Source organism: Orycteropus afer, unplaced genomic scaffold, assembly GCF_000298275.1.
Source record: "Orycteropus afer afer isolate SDZICR_OR568_19922 unplaced genomic scaffold, OryAfe1.0 scaffold00067, whole genome shotgun sequence".
NCBI classification, from domain to species: domain Eukaryota; kingdom Metazoa; phylum Chordata; class Mammalia; order Tubulidentata; family Orycteropodidae; genus Orycteropus; species Orycteropus afer.
In genome coordinates this window covers 10,859,698-10,879,043 of record NW_006921654.1, presented here as the reverse complement: position 1 = coordinate 10,879,043, position 19,346 = coordinate 10,859,698, and the positions used below count along the sequence as shown (strand labels likewise).

At 37.8% G+C, this 19,346-nt stretch overlaps 1 protein-coding gene across 1 annotated transcript in view; it reads left to right on the top strand.

Annotated features, from left to right (window-relative positions):
* The window catches only part of GLG1 (golgi glycoprotein 1), a 185,874-nt gene that overhangs the window by 134,351 nt on the left and 32,177 nt on the right, over window positions 1-19,346 (top strand). Inside the window, exons 5-11 of the mRNA XM_007940357.2 lie at window positions 4,560-4,763; window positions 6,052-6,123; window positions 6,883-7,066; window positions 10,874-11,088; window positions 15,073-15,194; window positions 16,668-16,769; window positions 18,625-18,781. Coding sequence (XP_007938548.1) covers window positions 4,560-4,763; window positions 6,052-6,123; window positions 6,883-7,066; window positions 10,874-11,088; window positions 15,073-15,194; window positions 16,668-16,769; window positions 18,625-18,781 — 1,056 coding nt within the window. The remainder of the gene's footprint in view (window positions 1-4,559; window positions 4,764-6,051; window positions 6,124-6,882; window positions 7,067-10,873; window positions 11,089-15,072; window positions 15,195-16,667; window positions 16,770-18,624; window positions 18,782-19,346) is intronic.

Below are 19,346 nucleotides of genomic sequence, written 5' to 3'. Positions count from 1 at the left end.
TGGTTTTTAAAATTTTTTTTCCCTAACTAATGGGGAAGATAGCAACTGTTCCCACAAAACCCAACCATACTTGCACTTCCTGTAGCCCTACCCATTGAGGGAGGGCCATCACTTGCTTTTGCACCAACTGCCCAACAGTAGACGGTGGCCAATACCGGCTCAACTCACCGTCAATTGCTCTTTACGAACAGCTGACAGAGATCTGTGCACACACACTCATTCTCTTTCACACCCACCAGGATACAGGTGCTGAGAGCCTAAGTGCTAACAGCTAGAGAATAGAGGAGCACGGTACCCTGTTCACACAGATATACCAAAAAAATAAAGGAAGAAAAAAAATATTGTGCAAATCCACCAACATTGAATCAGAAACTCAACATAAACACACCACCACCACAATGTCTCTGAGACAGCAGATCATCACATTCTACACATAAAAATAAGGTAAAGTAGTACAAAGGACCAGAATACAAACCCAGAAAATGTCCCTGAGGAAGAAGCAGCATTGCAACTCCTTGATAAAGAATTCAAAAGAATTATATTTGGGTACCTTCAATGGATTGAGAGACAGAAGAAGGAAAACACTGACAAGATCAAGGGAAGCACTGACAAAATTAAGGAAAACACAGGCAAAACTGTAGAACAATTTAGGAAAACAATTCAAGAACAAATTGACAAACAAAAATTTAAAAGTGATACAAAAACCACCAACAGAAATCCAGAAGATTAATACTAAGATTTCAGAAATAGGTAACACATTGAATGGGCAGTGGAGTAGAATGGAATCAATGGAAGACAGAATTAATGATATTGAAGACAAATACTTCAATACTACTTTATTGAGGGATCAGTCAGACAAAAGTTCAAAACATAATGAAGAAAGCCTAAAATTCATGTGTGATACCATCAAGAGGAATAACATACATGTAATCAGAATTCTGGAACAGGAAGAGACAGATAAAACCGTAGAGAAAATGTCAAAGATTTGTTGGAAAAGACTTTCCCTAATATGATGGAAGATAACAATATATCCAATTAAGAAGTTCCACAAACCCCAAACACGATAGACCCCAAAAGAAAAACATAAAGACATATCATCATCAAACTCACCAAAACCAAAGACAAAGAATCCTGAAAGCACACAGGAAAAACAATAAATTACCTACAAAGCACAACTAATAAGACTGCTCTGATTTCTCAGCAGAAACAATGCAGGCAAGAAGGCAGTGGGGATGATAGGTATTAAACTCTGAAAGAAAAAAATTTCCCACCAAAAATTATATACCCACCAAGATTGTCCCTCAAATATGAGGTTGAAATTAGGAGATTTCCAGATAAGCAGAAATTAAGGGAATTTGTTAAAACCAGAATGACTTTACAAAAGATGTTAAAGGGACTTGCTCAGGGAACCAGCAACAGTAAACAGCAACCAATGATTAATACACATGACAACATAACCCAGAAACCAAGCCAGTTATAGATATATCCAAAGTAAAATAAGTTCACAAGACTGTGAACAGTGAACCAGAGACATCAAGTAGTAAATGAGGACAACCACAAACCAAAAAGGGATTAAATACTGTAGTTACAGACCTTCTAAATGGTGAGGAAGTAAAGACAATTGCAAGATAGGACAGACTGTGTTAAACTTGGGAAAAAAATTGTCAATTACAGGGTACCCTCAAAGAAAAATAATAAACCTTTACATCAAAATAGAAAGAGGACAAGCACAAATATTTAGCAAATACTAAAACAATAGCAATAAAGGAGATGATAACACAACTCATAAACATAATGAGCTCAGCACAGAAAATTATAGGAAACAAATCAGCAACACCACACACACACCCAAAAATAACAAAATGGCATCAATAAATGCATACTTGTTGATCATTACACTGAATGTGAATTGATTAAATGTACCACTCAAGAGACAGAGAGTGGCAGACGGGATAAGAAAATATGACCCATCGATATGCTGTCTATGAGAGACCCACCTTAAAGACAAAGACAAAAAAAGACTAAACATCAAAGGTTGGAAAAAGATACACGAAGCAAATGGCAACCAAAAGAGAGCAAGAGTGGGAAATTAATTTATAAAATAGACTTTAAGACAAAAATGACCTTAAGAGGCAATGAAGGACATTATATAATGATTAAAGAATAACTTGAACAAGAGGACATAACCCTGATAAATATCTACACACCCAGTGAAAGAGCCCCAAACTACATAAAACAGACTTTAACAGAATTGAAAAGACAAATAGTTGACTCCTCACTAATACTAGGAGATTTTAATACACCACTTTCAATAAAAGTTAGAACAACTGGAAAGAAACTCAACAAAGATGCAGTAGAACTAAGCAATACGATCAACCAATTCGACCTTACAAAAATCTATAGAGTACTTTACCCAACAACAGCAAATATACATTATTTTCCAGAACACATGGAACATTCTCCAGGATTGACCATCTGTTAGGCCACAAAGCAAGCCTCAGTAAATTTTAAAACATTTAAAAATTTTAAAGCATTCTCAAATCACAATGCTATAAAATTAAAAATCAACATTAGGAAGACCAATGGAAAAAGAGTAAATGCATGGAAACTAAGTAACATTCTCCTCAAAAGTGAGTGGCTAATGGAAGAAGTAAAAAATGAAATAAAAAAAATTATTTGAATCAAATGAGAATGCTTACCCCTTAAAGACTTAGAGATAAGTGAACGAGATTTCTTCAGTGTTGTTTCAATATTGACGTGATCATAATCAGAATATTGGACTGATTTTATTTCAGAAAATTTTTCTGACATTTTAAACTTTAAGATATTAACACTTCTAGTGTTAACTGTCCTTGATTTTCCCAGTATCACTCTATTCATTTGTAGTACGCAAATGAAAGATTTTTTTTTTTTTTTAATTATGATTTGGGTGAAAGTTTATGGAGCAAATTGGTATTCCATTCAACAATTCACACAGTTTGTTTTGTGGTAGTTAGTGTGATCCCTGCAGTGTAACTGCCCTCTTCCTACTTCTTTCCTGTTTACCATTTCCCTTTGTCCTTTCCTATGCCTTCCTGCCTTCTGAGCTTTATTCCTGGGCAAATGTTGCCCTTTTGATCTCATGCGTTTGCTTGTGCTAATGTGTGCGAACCTTCCTGGTATTATTGTTCACATTACAGGCCTGTCAGTCATTTGGCTGAAAGTTGAGCCATGGCGGTTGACTTCAGTTCTAGATTTGAAGGGTTTCTAAGGGCCATAATCTCAGAGATTCCACCAGTCTTCATCAGACCAGTTAGCCTGGTCTTGTTTATGATTTCAAGTTTTATTCCACAGTTTCTTCCACTCTATCTGGGACATCTTATTGTAATCCCTTTCAGAGCAGTCAGCAGTGGTAGCCAAACACCATGTATTTCTTCTGGTCTCAAGGTCGAGAAGGCTGGGGTTCGTGGTCCATTAATCCTTTGGATTAATTATGTTCTTACATCTTTGATTTTCTTCACTCTTCTTTGCTCCAAATGGGGAAAGTCTAATAGTTGCACCTTAGATGGCCACTCACAAGCTTTTTTTTTTTTTAATTGTGATTTGGGTGAAAGTTTACAGAGCAAATTTACTTTCCATACAGCAGTTCACATATACTGATGACATTGACAGTTTACCCCAATGCAACACCTCCCCTCCCACTTTCTCCCGATAGTTACCTCTTCCCTGTGTCCATCCCTCCATGTACTCCTGCCCCCTGAACTGTCTCCCTGTACATAAACAGCCTTCTTTCTCCCATGATTGTTCCTCCAAGGGATGTATCTACCTCAGGTGCATGTTCAACTTTTATGCCTGTCTTATTTGGCTGGAAGCCATAGGTGTAGGGTAAATCCCAGACCTGAAGGACAGCTAGGGACCATAGTCTCAGTGGTTCTGTCAGGCTCTATCAGACCAGTAAAGTCTCCCCCAACCTTTTTTTTTCCAAATGATTTTGAGTTTTGTTCTACATTGTTCTCCATCTCTATCCAGGATCTCCTACGTAGATCCCCCTCTGAGTGGTTGACAGTGGTAGCTGGGCACCATCTAGTTCTTCTGGTCTCATAGTCGTATAGGCTGAGGATCGCATGGTGTACCAGTTGTGAGGACTAATTGTTTCCATGACTCTTTGGTTTTCTTCATTCTTCTTTGCTCTAGATGAGGAGAGACCCATTGTTGCATCTAGATGGCTGCTTCAGGCTTCTAAGATCCCAGTTGCTACTCACTGAAGTAGGAGGTGGAACAATGTTTTGTGTAGTATGTTATGCCAATTGCCACTCACAAGCTTTTAAGACTATAGTTGTTACTCCTCAAAGTAGGCAGTAGTTCATTGTCTTTGTAGAACAAAAGGTTATTGAGAGCAGTTCCTTAACTTCCACAGATAATTGATCTTTCAACAGAACATCAATAGGGTAAACTATATGTTGAAGATTAATTTTTTTTCAACAATTTTTTGTTTGTTTTTGTCTTTTAACCAAATAATGTTTATTTGAAACTCTTTTGTGGTGAGAGTTTTAAAGTATTAGATATCTTTGTTATTTTAGGATGCACATTCACAAGGTGAGGTGGTATCATGCTTGGAGAAAGGCCTGGTGAAGGAAGCAGAAGAAAGAGACCCCAAGATTCAAGTCTCTGAACTCTGCAAGAAAGCCATACTCCGTGTGGCCGAGCTGTCTTCAGACGATTTTCATTTAGACCGGCATTTATATTTTGCCTGCCGAGATGATCGGGAACGTTTTTGTGAAAATGTGAGTCACTTCAGAAGCTGTTATTCTTTTCCTCCTTTTAGAATATATTTTTTATGCTATATCCCAAAATAAAATAAATCACCACAAAGCTTCACATATAGAAAAGCCTCTGAAATGGAAAAGGGAATTAGTCCTGGAATAACAGAAAACAATACTAGATGCTCAGCCTTGATGACTTAACTTTTCAGTCTTACAGCTGCCACACATTGTTTTTTTTTTTCTACTTACATCTCATTTGTCAATTTCAGTTACTGAACATCTGTTTTAACTATACTGAGATTTTACCATGGAATATTACTTACTGACTTATTTATGTCTAAATATATTTAGACATATTCCATGTCTAAAACTTTGCTGCATTGACATACATACACACACATATAGACACAGATGCACATATGCATATATATATGTATATATGAGTATGTGTGTGGGTAGGTGTGTGTATGTGTGTATATGTGTATATATACACCTCTGTCTACCCATACACATATATATACTTATAGGTTTTGGCTAAGATGAAGAATATAGTAGATATCTAACTTTAAAACCAAATCCTTGTTTACTATCTCCATGTCCTATAGAACAGCTTTCCAACACTTTAAATGGAATAGTCTCCATCCTTACAGCTGAAGTCAGAGAGTTACTTGCATACACTTCCACTCTGTCCTCTGTTTTTTTTTTTTTTTTTTAATTTTATTGTGATTTGGGTGAAAGTTTACAGAGCAAATTAATTTTCCATACAGCAGTTCACATATACTTTGTGTCATGACATTGACTTCAATTTCCCACAATGCAACAACTCTCTTCCTACTTCCTCCCCATAGTTACCTCTTTCCTGTGTTCTTCCCTCTCACGCACTTCTGCCCCACCAAGCCGTCTCCCTGTGCAACCCTTCTATTCTCCCATGATTGATCTCTCCAAGGAATGTATCTACCTATTGTAAATGTTCAGCTCATATGCCTGTCTTTTGTTTGGCTGATCTGCCCTCTGTTTTGAAGTAACCACTATAACCATCAGAGCCACTCATCATATTAGAAGAGTTTTCTTGACTCTGGCATAATATTGTAAGAAGGGAGACTCTGATGCTTCTCACAGTTTCCTGTGGGATTATGGGGAAAATATTTTCATCTTTACTGCAATCACCTGTCTTTCAAGAGCTGCTAAATTTTTTAAAGTTGCTGAGTCATTTATCCAAAGGCTCGGTTCTACTGTATGACATTGTGCATAGTGTCCAGCATAACTACTTGACTAATAATAGTAACACTATCTGTGCTCCATCTTACAGACACAAGCTGGTGAAGGCAGAGTATATAAGTGCCTCTTTAACCACAAATTTGAAGAATCCATGAGTGAAAAAGTAAGTATTACTTTGAAACAAACCATTATTTTATTCATTCCTCAAAAGCTTTTACTAAACCTCTCAAAAAGTATTTTTATACACTCATACCAGAATATAAATGACTGACATCCTTATCTTTTTCAGAGGTGATAGTCTTGGATTATAGGGGTGAGCCAAAATACAGTTGGCTTAAACCATAAAAGAAAGCTGTAATTTTGATATTGAGACATCATGTAGTCTATTTTCAGAGTGAAATTGGAGAATTTTTTTATCAGAATCACTGAGGCCAACTTTTCATACTCAAGAAGTTTAGGGTAACCCAGCTAATGTGTTCCGTAACTAGCCATTTATTTGGTCAACACCTTCACATTACTATTAGTCCTCTGTCCCTAGATGAATGCAAGAATCTTTGATAACTTGTAAAAGTAATTAGTTTTCGTTTTGCTGTCCTGCCATAACTTTCCTGTGCAGCCAAAGAAGTGTTTGACATTTCAGTTTCTTTTTTTGTTACTATTGAATAATAGTGTTTAAAAAGTATAAAATGAAATTTTCAAAGTATTAGGCCACTTAGCACGCATTTACCCTTACCTCTGGCCATGTTTAGCATGCTTGTGCTAAATTTTAAACCAAACTTAAAAATAGGCATTTTGTTAACAGCTATAGTTTTGGACATTTGCAGTATACTGGTCTGTAAGTCTCTGTGGTAGTCTCGAAAGACCCATGTGAACAGAGCCGTGGGAGTGGCCCTGCAGTTCTCTTGCTGCTTTGTTTCCTTAGTGTCGAGAAGCACTAACTACTCGCCAAAAGCTGATTGCCCAGGATTATAAAGTCAGTTATTCATTGGCCAAATCCTGTAAGAGTGACTTGAAGAAATACCGTTGTAATGTGGAAAACCTTCCTCGGTCCCGGGAAGCCAGACTGTCCTACCTCCTAATGTGTCTGGAGTCAGCTGTACACAGAGGTAAAAGTTCATTTCTTTTTATCCTTTTTGAATCCACACTCTAAAGCCTTGTGTACTTGTCGTGTTACTTTCCTCTTGTATTGGCTCTTTTGAGTATACTTGTGTCTTCTGACCAAGGAGCCTTTCTTTGTAAACACAGTTCTAGGAACTGAAGTTTTAGTGTTCGTAAGTCTTGTTAAGGCCCTTTTTTTTAGCCAATAATACCCAATTTCAGTTTTCATTACTTCTAGCTTTAAAAAAAAAGTATATTACTGAATTCCAAATATTTTAATTTTTGAAATGCATATTGTACAGCATTTTGAATGGATGGAGTCAGGGTAGCATAATGATTTAAACGTGTGGCTTTGGGTCAGAGAGACATGGGTTCAAATAGGGCTCTATCACTAAACTAATTGGCTGAGTTAGTAAACAAATGCTGCGCTGGAGGCACTCACTCATCTATGCCAAGAAATGTGGAAGACAGCTACCTGGCTAACTGACTCAAAGAGATCCATATGTGTACCCATTCCAAAGAAAAGTGATCCCACAGAATGTGGAAATTATCAAACAATATCATTAATATCACATGCAAGTAAAATCTTGCTGAAGATAATTCAAAAATCGTTGTAGCAGTTCCCTTTCTGGAAGACATGGAACTTCCGGAAGTGCAGGCTGGATTCGGAAGAAGATGTAGAACAAGAAATATCATTGCTGATGTCAGATGGATCTTGGCTGAAAGCAGAGAATACCAGACAATTGTTTCCTTGTGTTTTAATGACTATGCAAAAGCATTCAATTGTATGGATCATGACAAATTATGGATAACATTAAGAAGAATGGGAATTCCGGAACAATAATTGTGCTCGTGAAGAACCTGTACATAGACCAGGAGGCTATCATTCGAGTAGAACAAGAGCGTACTGCGTGGTTTAAAATCAGAAAGGGACTGTGTCAGGGTTGTATCCTTTTACTATACATAATTAATCTGTATGTTGAGGAGATAATCCAAGAAACTGGAGTTGATGAAGAAGAATGCATCATCAGGATTAGTGTAAGATTCATTAACAACCTGTGATATGCAGATGACAAAGCCTTGCTTGCTGAAAGTGAAGATGAATTGAAGCACTTATTGATGAAGATCAAAGACTACAGTCTGCAGTATGAGTTACACTTCAACATAAAGAAAACGAAAATCCTCACAACTGGATCAACAAGCAGCGTCACGACAAATGGAGAAAACTTTGGAGATGTCAGAGATTTCTTATTACTTGGTTCCACAGTAAACATCAATGGAAGCAGCAGTCTTTCATATGCATGTGAAAGGTGGATAATGAATAAGGAAGACCGAAGAAGAGTTGATGCCTGGAAGTTGTGATGTTGGCGAAGAATGCTGAAAGTACTGTGGACTATGAGAAGAACTGACAAATCTGTCCTGGAAAAAGTGCAGCAAGAATGGCCAGATTTTGTCCCACCTACTTTGGTCATGTTGTCAGAAGGAACCATTCCCTGGAGAAGGATATCATGCTTGGTAAAGTGGAGGGTCAACGAAAAAGGGGAAAGCCCTCACAAGATGGCTTGACACAGTGGCTACAGCAGTGGGCTTAGGTATAGCAAGGACTGTGAGGCTGACGCAGGACCAGGTAGTGTTTCATTCTGTTGTACATAGGGTTGCTGTGAGTCGAAGCTAACTGGACAGCACCTGGCAACAACAACCGTATTAAAATGATGGACTGTAACAGTTATTGGTGAGGATATGGAGGAACTGGAACTACTAAAGGGAATTTAAAATGGTACAACCGCTTTGGAAAACAATTTGCCAGTTTCTTGGAAACGGAATATATATCTACCATATGACCCAGGCATACAATCCCAAGAGAAATGAAAGTGTATGTTTATATACTCTCTTGTCCATGAAAGCTCATAGTGATATGTTTATAATAGCCCAAAACTGGAAATACTCCGGATGTCCTTCACCAAGTCAGTGGTTAAACATAGTATTATCCGTATAATGGAAATCGATGATACCATTTTTACTGCTAAACAGTAAAAATAAATGAAGTTGTGGTACATGAATGAATCTCAAAGAACTATGTTGAATGAAAGTAATCAGACAAAAAAGACTATACTGTATGATGCCATTTATATAAAGTTCTCTTTTAAAAGAAAAAAAGGCAGATTGGCAAGCTAATCTGTAGTCACAGAAAGTAGATCTGTTGGTTGCCCAGGGATGGGCTGGAGGGAGCAGAGAGGAGTGGAAGGGAGAGATTCTAAAGGGGTGTGAAGAAATTTTTGGAGTTGATAGATACGTTCAGTAGCATGACTGAAGTGATGGTTTCACCAGTGTACATATATATCAAAAGTTACTAAATTATATGCTTTAAATATGGGCAGTTTATTATATGTTAGTGTTACCTTAGTAAAGCTATTTTAAGAAGTCTCTTAAGTTTTCCCAGCCAGTATTTATAGCTCAAGGAAAGAGTGTGTGTGTGTGTGTGTGAGCAGGGTGTGGGGGCTCGTAGTGTACATGTTGAAGTGCAGTCTTTTTCACAAGCTTTAACTGTGCAGACCAGCAGGGATTGTTCTTTTGCTTTAATTTTTATACCAATAATTACCTTATTGATAAGATTTGCATTAGCAAAGCATTTGCACTATTCAGTAGTATAAAATCTGTAAAGGCATACATTTTGTTACACATATATTTATCATAATTTTAAAAAAATGAGAAAAAAAATGTATAAATAACACAGACACTGACAGGTTAAACCATAGTCTCTGGAGCCTAAGCCCATTTTTTGCTTCTGAAGTTTTTGCCAAGTTCAAATTTTAATCTTTTCATTGTAAAGAATAGCATACTTACATAGATACTATATACTTACATAGATAAAACCATTGTTTGCTAGATTTTCTAAAGAAAGGATAGCTTGGTAGATTCGTTGTATATTCTACTCTAGACAGAAACGTGTATTTTAAAAATTATTACTATAGTAAAATATATATTGGAAATATTTGCCATTCTGACCATTTGGCATGTACAGTTTAGTGACATTAATTACATTCACTGTGTTGTGCAACCATCATCACTATCCATTTCCAAAAAATTTTTTCATCACCCCTAATAGAAACTCAGCACCCCTAAGCAATAACTCCCCATTTATCTCCCCACCCCCCAAGTAACCACTAATAAACTTTGGTCTCTATGCATTTGTGTTTTATAGATGTTTCATAAAATTGGGATCATACAATATTTGTCCTTTTGTGTCTGAGTTATTTCACTTGACATAATATTTTCAAGGTTCATCCATGTTGTACTATGTATCAGAACTTCGTTTCTCTATATGTGACTGAGTAAGAAATGTGTACTTGTAATTTTTCCCATCATCTGTCCGTTTATCACTCTGTGAGGGCTTGTGTGTTGTGGTGCTGGAAGCTATGCCACTGGTATTTCAATTACCATCAGGGTTCCTTAGGATGGACAGGTTTCAGTAGAATTTCCAGACTGGTGACAGGGAGGAAGAAAGACCTGTCTACTTCTGAAAATTAGCCAATGAAAATCCTATGGATCCCAGCAGAATATTATCTAATATTGTGCTGGGAGATGAGCCTCTAGGCTAGAGGGCACTCAAAATGCACAGTGGCCGCAACAGTGGGCTCAAGCAGACCAGCGGTCGTGGAGATGGCACAGGACGAGCAGCGCTTGATTCTGTTGGAAGTGGGGTTGCAGTGGGCTGGAGCCAACTCCAAGGCAGCTAACAACAACAGTAATTTTTAATAGGAATCTTAGCCTGATGCTCACTCTCCATAGTATTATGACTTCTCTTCCTAACTTAGGGCGACAAGTGAGCAGTGAGTGCCAGGGGGAGATGTTAGATTACCGACGCATGTTGATGGAAGACTTTTCTCTGAGCCCTGAGATCATCTTGAGCTGTCGAGGGGAAATTGAACACCACTGTTCCGGACTGCATCGAAAAGGACGCACCCTACACTGTTTGATGAAAGTAGTTCGGGGTGAGAAGGGAGACCTTGGAATGAACTGCCAGCAGGCGGTAAGGAGAGATTTTTCTGCTACCATTCTTTTTTAGATTGTCCAACCTTCCTTCTGAGGAGTGGCTGGTGGGTTTGAACCTCCAGCCTTCTGGTTAGCAGTCAAGTGCCTTAAGCACTATGCTACTAGAGCTCCTCAAATTTTACTGTGATTTGGGTGGAAGTTTACAGAGCAAATTCATCTTCTATATGGCAGTTCATATACACTTTGTCTTATGACATTGACTGTAATCTCCCACAGTGCAACAGCTCTCCTCCCACTTCCTCCCCATAGCCACCTCTTTCCTGTGTCCTTCCTTCCCATGCACTCTTGCCCCCGACCTGTTTCCCTGTGCATACACAGCTCTTCTATTCTCCCATGATTGATCTCTCCAAGGAGTGTATCTGTCTTATGTAAATGTTCAGCTCATATGCCTATCTTTTGTTTGGCTGGAAGCCATTGGAGTGGGTTCAGTTCCAGACCTGAAGGGCAGTTAGGGGCCATAGCCTCAGGGGTTCCACCAGGCTCTATCAGACCAGCAAACTTGGTCCCTTTTTTTTTTTTTAATGATTGTGACTTTTGTTTCACATTGTTCTCCCACTCTATCCAAGATCTCCTACATGGATTACCCCTCCTCATGGTTGACAGTGGTAGCCGGGTACCATCTAGTTCTTCTGGTCTCGTAACTACTGCCATTCTTAATGTCATGTTTCCTCATCTGATGAACCTCTTGATACTGTCTCACATTGCTGTATTTAGGACATTTTTTACATCACAGTGAACATAAGGTATAAGAATCATCACAATATCATAATTAATAAAAAGAGCCATACACTTACATAGATAAAAAAAATTGTTTGCTGGAGTTTCTAAAGAAAAGATTACTTGCTAGATTTGATTTGCTAAACTCTGAATCAAGGCAGAGTCTTGCAAATCTGGAAAGGTCGTCCATCATTAGAGAATTTTCCTATCTTCATGGGTTTAAGTTGAGGCTCAAAGAGAGCTGACATGAATTGAAATTTTCTAAGTTTTTTATTACTGGTGTACAGTGTAGCATGAATTGCTGGCCTAAAGGATCATGAGAGCATGTAGTTTTCAGAATCACATTATCTTTTTTTATTGGACTATGGCAACTATGCATAGATGGCACATACCCTTTCTTCCACCCCCAAACTTTACACTCAGTTATAGAAGAAGAGTGAGAAAAAATGATAATCATGCTTTCTTCGGGAAGATAAAACTATTCTTGACACAGTGTTTGTAAACAAATAACTGCAGATCAGGTACATAATATAAAAATCACAAAGTATTGAAAACTTTAATTATCGTTGTCTGTGTTTATTACCTTTCAAGGGATACGAGTCTTTGAACAATTTAAAATAGCAAATGCAACAGTGGTATTCAGTAATATGATAGCTTTATGTCCTGAGCTAGAATGTTGAGGTTCTCTCATCAATGACACTTTCGAAAATAATAATTCATCTGTTCTGTGTCACACACACACACAGAGTGGGAAAAATAGATAAAAGATCTATGTCATACATACATCTATGATGGGAAAACTAAAAGAAAAGGCTTTCTTGTACTAAAGTATATAGGGGAGGGGGAAAAAAAGGAAAAAGAGACAGATTTCACTTTATTTTGAGCCATCTAGTTTACTATGAGTGGGAACCCACTTGAAAGCAGTGGGTTTTAGTTTATCTCCGGGACTTTTTTAAATTCAGGTCATTAAAAGAGCTAGTGACTCAACTTGAAATATAAATAAGTACCACCAATTTTACCCTTCATGTGCAGAAGAAAAGTGCTTTCCAAACCTAGAAATTATCCTCAGATAGTGAAATCTGTGGTTTTTGCCCACATTGGGTTCAGCCAAGGGGAAAACTGAGTTTATTTTTGTATTTATGAACTCATAGTTTTTAGCCTTTGCTCACAAAAATGAATGGCATAAATGATCCAAAGAGAAAAAATTTCTTGAGTCTTTTACTATATTACCTATCCTCAATCAAATGGAGATATGCTTTGAAATAATTTATTTTGAGTGGGTTTCTCCCTTGCTTTCGTTTTTCAGTTTCCTTCCCTGATACACCAGGTTTTCATACCTGTGGTTGACCATTAATTGTCCTTGTTCTCTGCTTGATGCTGTTTTGATTTAATGATCACTCAACAAATAATAAACTGTGAAGCATAAGGATAATGATCATCTTAATGAGTACATACCCTTCCAAATCCACCATAATCATGAAAACTTGTTAAATTCACTTCAGTTATGGTACCTGAGGCTGGCCTGCGCTCTCCCAGGCCAGAGTTCACTTCAGTTCACTTCAGTTATGGCACCTGAGGCTGGCCCACACTCTCCCAGGCCAGAGTTGAGTGCTCAGTGTGTTCTCTAGGCTAATTTCACGGGATCATTTACCCAGATTTTTCCTCAGCATGTCAGGGAGAGAAATACATATATATTCACATAGCCATTCATATTCTTAGTGTTTATTTCCCAAACTACTGTCACTGAAGCCCAGAGTGGCAATAATCCTTTGAGTCCTTAGCCTACTAGGGTCGGGCATTCATTTTCTCCTTTTCATAGTTGCAGTCTGTTGAATTGTTTAATTCACACAGTTCTTACAAAAATTCCAGACTGCCATATGTGTTCAATTTCCTTCAAAAAAGAATATAATATTCTGGTCTTTTTCAGCAAATGTCCTGACTAAAATTGGTAGATGTTTGATGGTAATCTTCCTGTCAAAAAAGCACAGCATTTTGTATTTCTCTCTTCTTGATTATCAGCTTTTCTTCAGAGAGAGAGTCGGGTGTTTTTTGTTTTTTGTTTTTTTTTCCCTTCCTTATTTCCTTTTGATCTGTGTCCTCTGATAATTACATGATGGGGTCAGTGCTTTCATATGAGCACCTGTGAGATCATAGGTCAATTGTATCAGGGTCAGAGAAAGCTCCTGTACAAGCTAAATCAGCATCAGAGAAAGGATTCTGATTCTTTAACTTGAGGAAAAGGAACTGGAGCCAGTAGGGAGTCTAGTTTTCAAATTTTCTACGTCTGTTACTTCAGATTCCCACACCAAGACACCATCTGTAATAATAATGGGCTTTTACATCTGTAAAATGCTTTGCTCCCTTCTCTTATATATTATTTCCTCTAATCCTCTGGAGTTAAGGACACAGACTTAGAGGTTAATCATCTTGCCCATGTTCTCAAAGCTAATATCTGGCAGAGGTAAAGCTATTAATAGAACTCAGGTCTTCTGATTTAGTTATTCCCTCTGTGACTCACCTGCCTTCTCAAAGACGAAAGAAGAATTTGCTGCACTATTCTTGTGCCTTCACTTTACCTTGTGACAAGAGTTGGACCAAGCATAAGTAAATGTTAGCACATTTTCAATTGTATTATATTGAATACTAACAATACACAAGCTCTGGTACCTCTTGGTCATATAAAAATAGTTGAGGAAAAATAGGAAATGATAAGTATTATCATTATTTCTGCAAGTTTAATGAAATTTCATATCTATTTTTAATAAAGGGGAGAACACTTGATTTAATTACCGATGTCGTTGTAATAGAAATTCAAATTCCAGATTCTTATGACCAAATTTGGGTGTCTAACAGGGAATGTCTTCTATTTATGCTCCTCCACTGAATACTGATTTGGCTCCCAATGTCAGGTTTAGTCATCTGACGGACAGATATGAGGAAAGAGGCAGCCTTCAAATTGTAAAGGCCTTCTATTTTGCAAATGTCCAGGGGTTGGTCAAAACTGGTAGGCAACAATCCTTAAACCTGTTGAGCTAATTCTGATATAGCAATGGCTTTAAAGAAGGTAGAGAAACCAGTTCAAAAGTATTTGACAGGAGCTGTTGAGCTTGGCTGTGGACAATTGTAGTACTTTGTTAGAGTACACTGTGGTATCTCAGACCAAATCACTGATTATATGGAGAGATGACATTGCTCTTCCCTGATGGTCACGTCAATTTCTTTCTTCTGACATTTTTTTATACAGCTTCAAACACTGATTCAGGAGACTGACCCTGGTGCAGATTATCGCATTGATAGAGCTTTGAATGAAGCATGTGAATCTGTAATACAGACAGCCTGCAAACACATAAGATCTGGAGATCCAATGTAGGTTGTCTTACTTGTGATATTTGTCCATATTGTATTTGGCAGTTTGGCCCAGGGAACATTATTTTTGGGTGGTTTAACATCGAAATTGAAATTTTGTTAAACATAAGCACATACCAACTTGTAAGACTGTTGTTGAAATTGAGACTTTGGTTCTGCCTCATTCATCATGTAAATACCTAGACCCAGCATTGTGATTATATTTACTGGTAGCGACTGAGCATGTACAGACCTATACATTAGGTCATATAATGGTCCAATAGAAATGGGAGAAGCACTCAGGATAAAGTGACAGACACAGGCTGTGGCCCTAGATTTCTCATCCCATTTGTTCATTGAGTCATTGTGTACCTTGGCTACTTGATAATCATTAGAAAGTGGTTAATTATCGCTGAGCTGGAGAGCAAAATTTGGTGGTTGAAGGGGGTGGTGGTGGCTGCAGAATGAAGACTGGAGTTATATCCAAGATCTAGGGAAACTGTATAAATGCTAAAATAAAGTGTTTGGTTCAACATATTCGTTTTGCTCTGTGTGATATGAAAACAGGTCTTAAAACCTGGTTGTCAGTAGGAACAGGTTCCCCATTCTGCAAATATCTTTATAGTCTGCAGCTGGTGGTACCCAACAGTGAAACAAAGGCAGTCTGTGTTCACCATTATTCTGTACTGCAGAAACTCCTGCTTCCATGCTATGGTAGGGGATTTAAAGTGAGATGCTTCCTTAAAGCTTTGAGTAACTGAGAAGACAGACAGACACACTTAACACCAATTAATATTGATATAAAAACAAGTGCTTCAACCAAAAAGAGGGCAGAGGAGAGGGAGGGAGGAGAAACTAGTAAAGATTAAGACACTTAAGAGACATAGCAATCCAGTGCAATGTGTGAACTTTTTCTGGGTTCTCATTCAGACATAAAAAGATGATTGGGAGATGATTGGGAAAATTTGAACTGACAAGATATTATGTGATATTAAGAAAATGTCATAATTTCTTTCTGTGGAATAATGATATTATGTTCTCATATTTCAAAGAAACATGCTGAAGTATTTACAAATGAAATATGATTTCCAAATTTTTCTTCAAACTATCCAGCAGGAGAGGGAGACAATTAGCTTAAAACAAAATTGACCATAGGTTGATAAAGCTTGGGGAGGGGCAATTTTTAGATGATTCTCTATTGTTACACATGTCAGAAAATTTTCATGATAAAAATTTAAAATTAAAGCAGCTGTCACATATCTCATGTGAACTGAGTTTGTCAGTGCTTAGTGGCTCTGAAGTTGATATAAGGCATAATTTTCATCAGTTCAGTTGGTTTGAGAGATTTAAAAAAAAAAAAAAAATCTCTGATTGCCCTGGGAAAATAGCTAAATGGTTTTCTTTGGACCAAGGAAATAGTGATGTCATGAGAGTTCTAGGATGTCACTAGAACTCTCCTTTCTCATGTTATAAATTCCCCCTTTCCATGGCCAGGATCCTCTCATGCCTGATGGAACATTTATACACAGAGAAAATGGTGGAAGATTGTGAACACCGTCTATTAGAGCTGCAATATTTTATCTCTCGAGATTGGAAGTGAGTATTTTGAAGCCCAAGTAAGTGGAATTGACTCACTTTGCTCTCCTGCATATGTCAGTATTGTCTATATGTTTTCTAAATAATCGTTGTTGTTGTTATGTGCCCTTGAGTCAGACCCAACTCATAACGACCCCTCCTTGGGTTTCCGGGGCAGTATCACTGCAGAAGTAGATTGCCCAACCTTCCTTCTGAGGAGTAGCTGGTGGGTTTGAACCACCATCCTTCTGGTTAGCAGTCAAGTGCTTTGGGCACTGTGGTACCAGAGCTCCTTCTAAATAATTAGTAGGATATTATTTTTGTTAGTTTCTGAGATAGCTGACATCTTCTGATCAGAGTATAAAGATCTGTTCTTCAGTTGCCTTCAGAGCATTGTCTAAAAGCCAAGTTACCCCACTGCCAGTCCTACTACCAAATGTCCCAGTTCACCACTTAGAAATCAGGGTTAAACTTCTGATACCACCGTTATCCATCCAGAAAGAAGTCTGGTACCTGTGGGGATGGAAAAAGCCAGTCTTTAAGAACATAATCATCCATTTTTGTTTTCATTTTTGATTTGCAGCGGGTTTGGGTATTTGATTCTATTTCTTTAACTCTTCCAAGTTAATGAATTTATTCTATCTTAAAAGGTTCTTACCAATAAATTGATTCTCTTAATTCCATTCTCATCCTGCTAGTAGAAACAGAGAGGGATGACCTTGGGGTAGGATCTCTTTTCAGTATATAATTTATTATCTACTTTTTCCCTCCTTTTTCCTTGTCCTTCCCACCTCCAACACAACAGTAATGTATCAGGCTATTCTTCCTGCTTCCCAAGTTCAGCTGCTTCCTGATTCAGTTGGATAAACCAATGTGCTTAAGTCCTTACTTTTTTCCCCTGCTGATTTAATATATGTTTTATCCACGTTCTTTTCTAAAAAGAAATTATTTGAAAATTCCATGTGTTTTAACTTCTTTTCCCTGAAATGAAAGAGACTACGGAAAGCTGAGTGAGAATTCCCTATACTTACTCAGGCCAACAAAACCAAAATAACAAAAGGGTTTACTGCATAACTTCCTTCATCAAAATCATGCTTTTTCCGTCTTCTTTAATCCTTTCTCCTGTGGTTAAAATAATCTTCACAGTCTAAAAGCAACTCATTAAATATTAGGCTCTCTACTCCCATTACATAGCTCTCCCCAAAGCTGACAGCATAGTGTGGACAGAATTGAGCATCTCTTGGTCTAATATGGGGAAGTAGCAGGATCTTCCCTAATCTCTTGTCCTCGGATTCAAAGTTAAATGTCAGGTGTATTTGCTTATTTTTAATTGGTAAACTGAGATAACCTTAAAGTACAGCTGCCTGAAATGTCATAAGACCTTTTCTTGCGTGGGAAAAAAGAAGGGAAACAGTTTTACTAGAGAGGAAGTTCAGTGAGAGATTTAGTTTATCTTGCCATTTCTTAATTGTATTGAATCTACTATATCAGTTAGGATTGAACTTCATTCATGCTTAGAAAAAAGTATTTACTGAATAAAATGTTATAAATTGCATGATGGTGACTACAACCCAATTTTCTAATTTCAGCCGAGACATGGTTGTGCCGAGTGCAGTACTGTAATATTAGGTATCTTACCATAGCCAAAATAATATCTTTGAGGCAAGACTTAAATCTTCTGTAGTAAGTTTAAACTTTTAGAGATTTACCACTGTGTGTTCATTAAGAACAGAATTCCAAACTACTTTTTATATATGTGCTATCTCCTCTACCCTGGAGGCGATTAGCAATTTATATATATTGTAATAACTCTTTAGCGGGTTTTAGAATAAAAAGAAAGAAGAAAGTGGTTATCTTTTAACTCTTTACTTTATAGGCTGGATCCTGTCTTATACCGTAAGTGCCAGGGAGATGCATCTCGTCTTTGCCACACCCATGGTTGGAATGAGACCAATGAACTTATGATGACTCCTGGAGCTGTGTTCTCCTGCTTGTATAGACACGCATACCGCACTGAAGAACAGGGAAGGAGGGTATGCAGTCAGTGCTGACTTCATTTCTTCTAATCATCATGGATTTCTTTAATTAATTTGCTAAAACAATGTTCTAATTTCTGTCATCCTAAGAAAACATTTTACTGTGTCTAGTGGGGAGGGCAGTGCTGTACTACCAGAGACTTCTTCATCCAGTGAATGTACGAGGAGTTGCTCAGCTGGCTTCTTTCTGTCTGATATCTAACAAAGTGAGTGGGGGAGAGTCCCAGATTTTGTCCTTGCATTACCAAAGTCTGAATCACAGATGGAAAATTAAATTCTGCTGCCCTAATTTTATTTAGCTTTAAAGATTCATTAGGAGCTTTTAGCCAGGACACAAAAGGTTCTTTCTGCTTCGGCCCTTGGCAGCAGAAAACATGGTGCCTCTACTACAGAGGCGTCTCCGATGGTGCACTAGCTGGAGCATGAAACCTCCACATCTCATTGTTTGCCCAAACGCTACCTTTTTTGGGATTCTGTGTGTACTTGGCCCTCAGCAACACTTGCTGCCTTCTGGTACCACACTGTTCCACTTCGCTCTTCACGGTGGCCTTGTTTAAGGCTT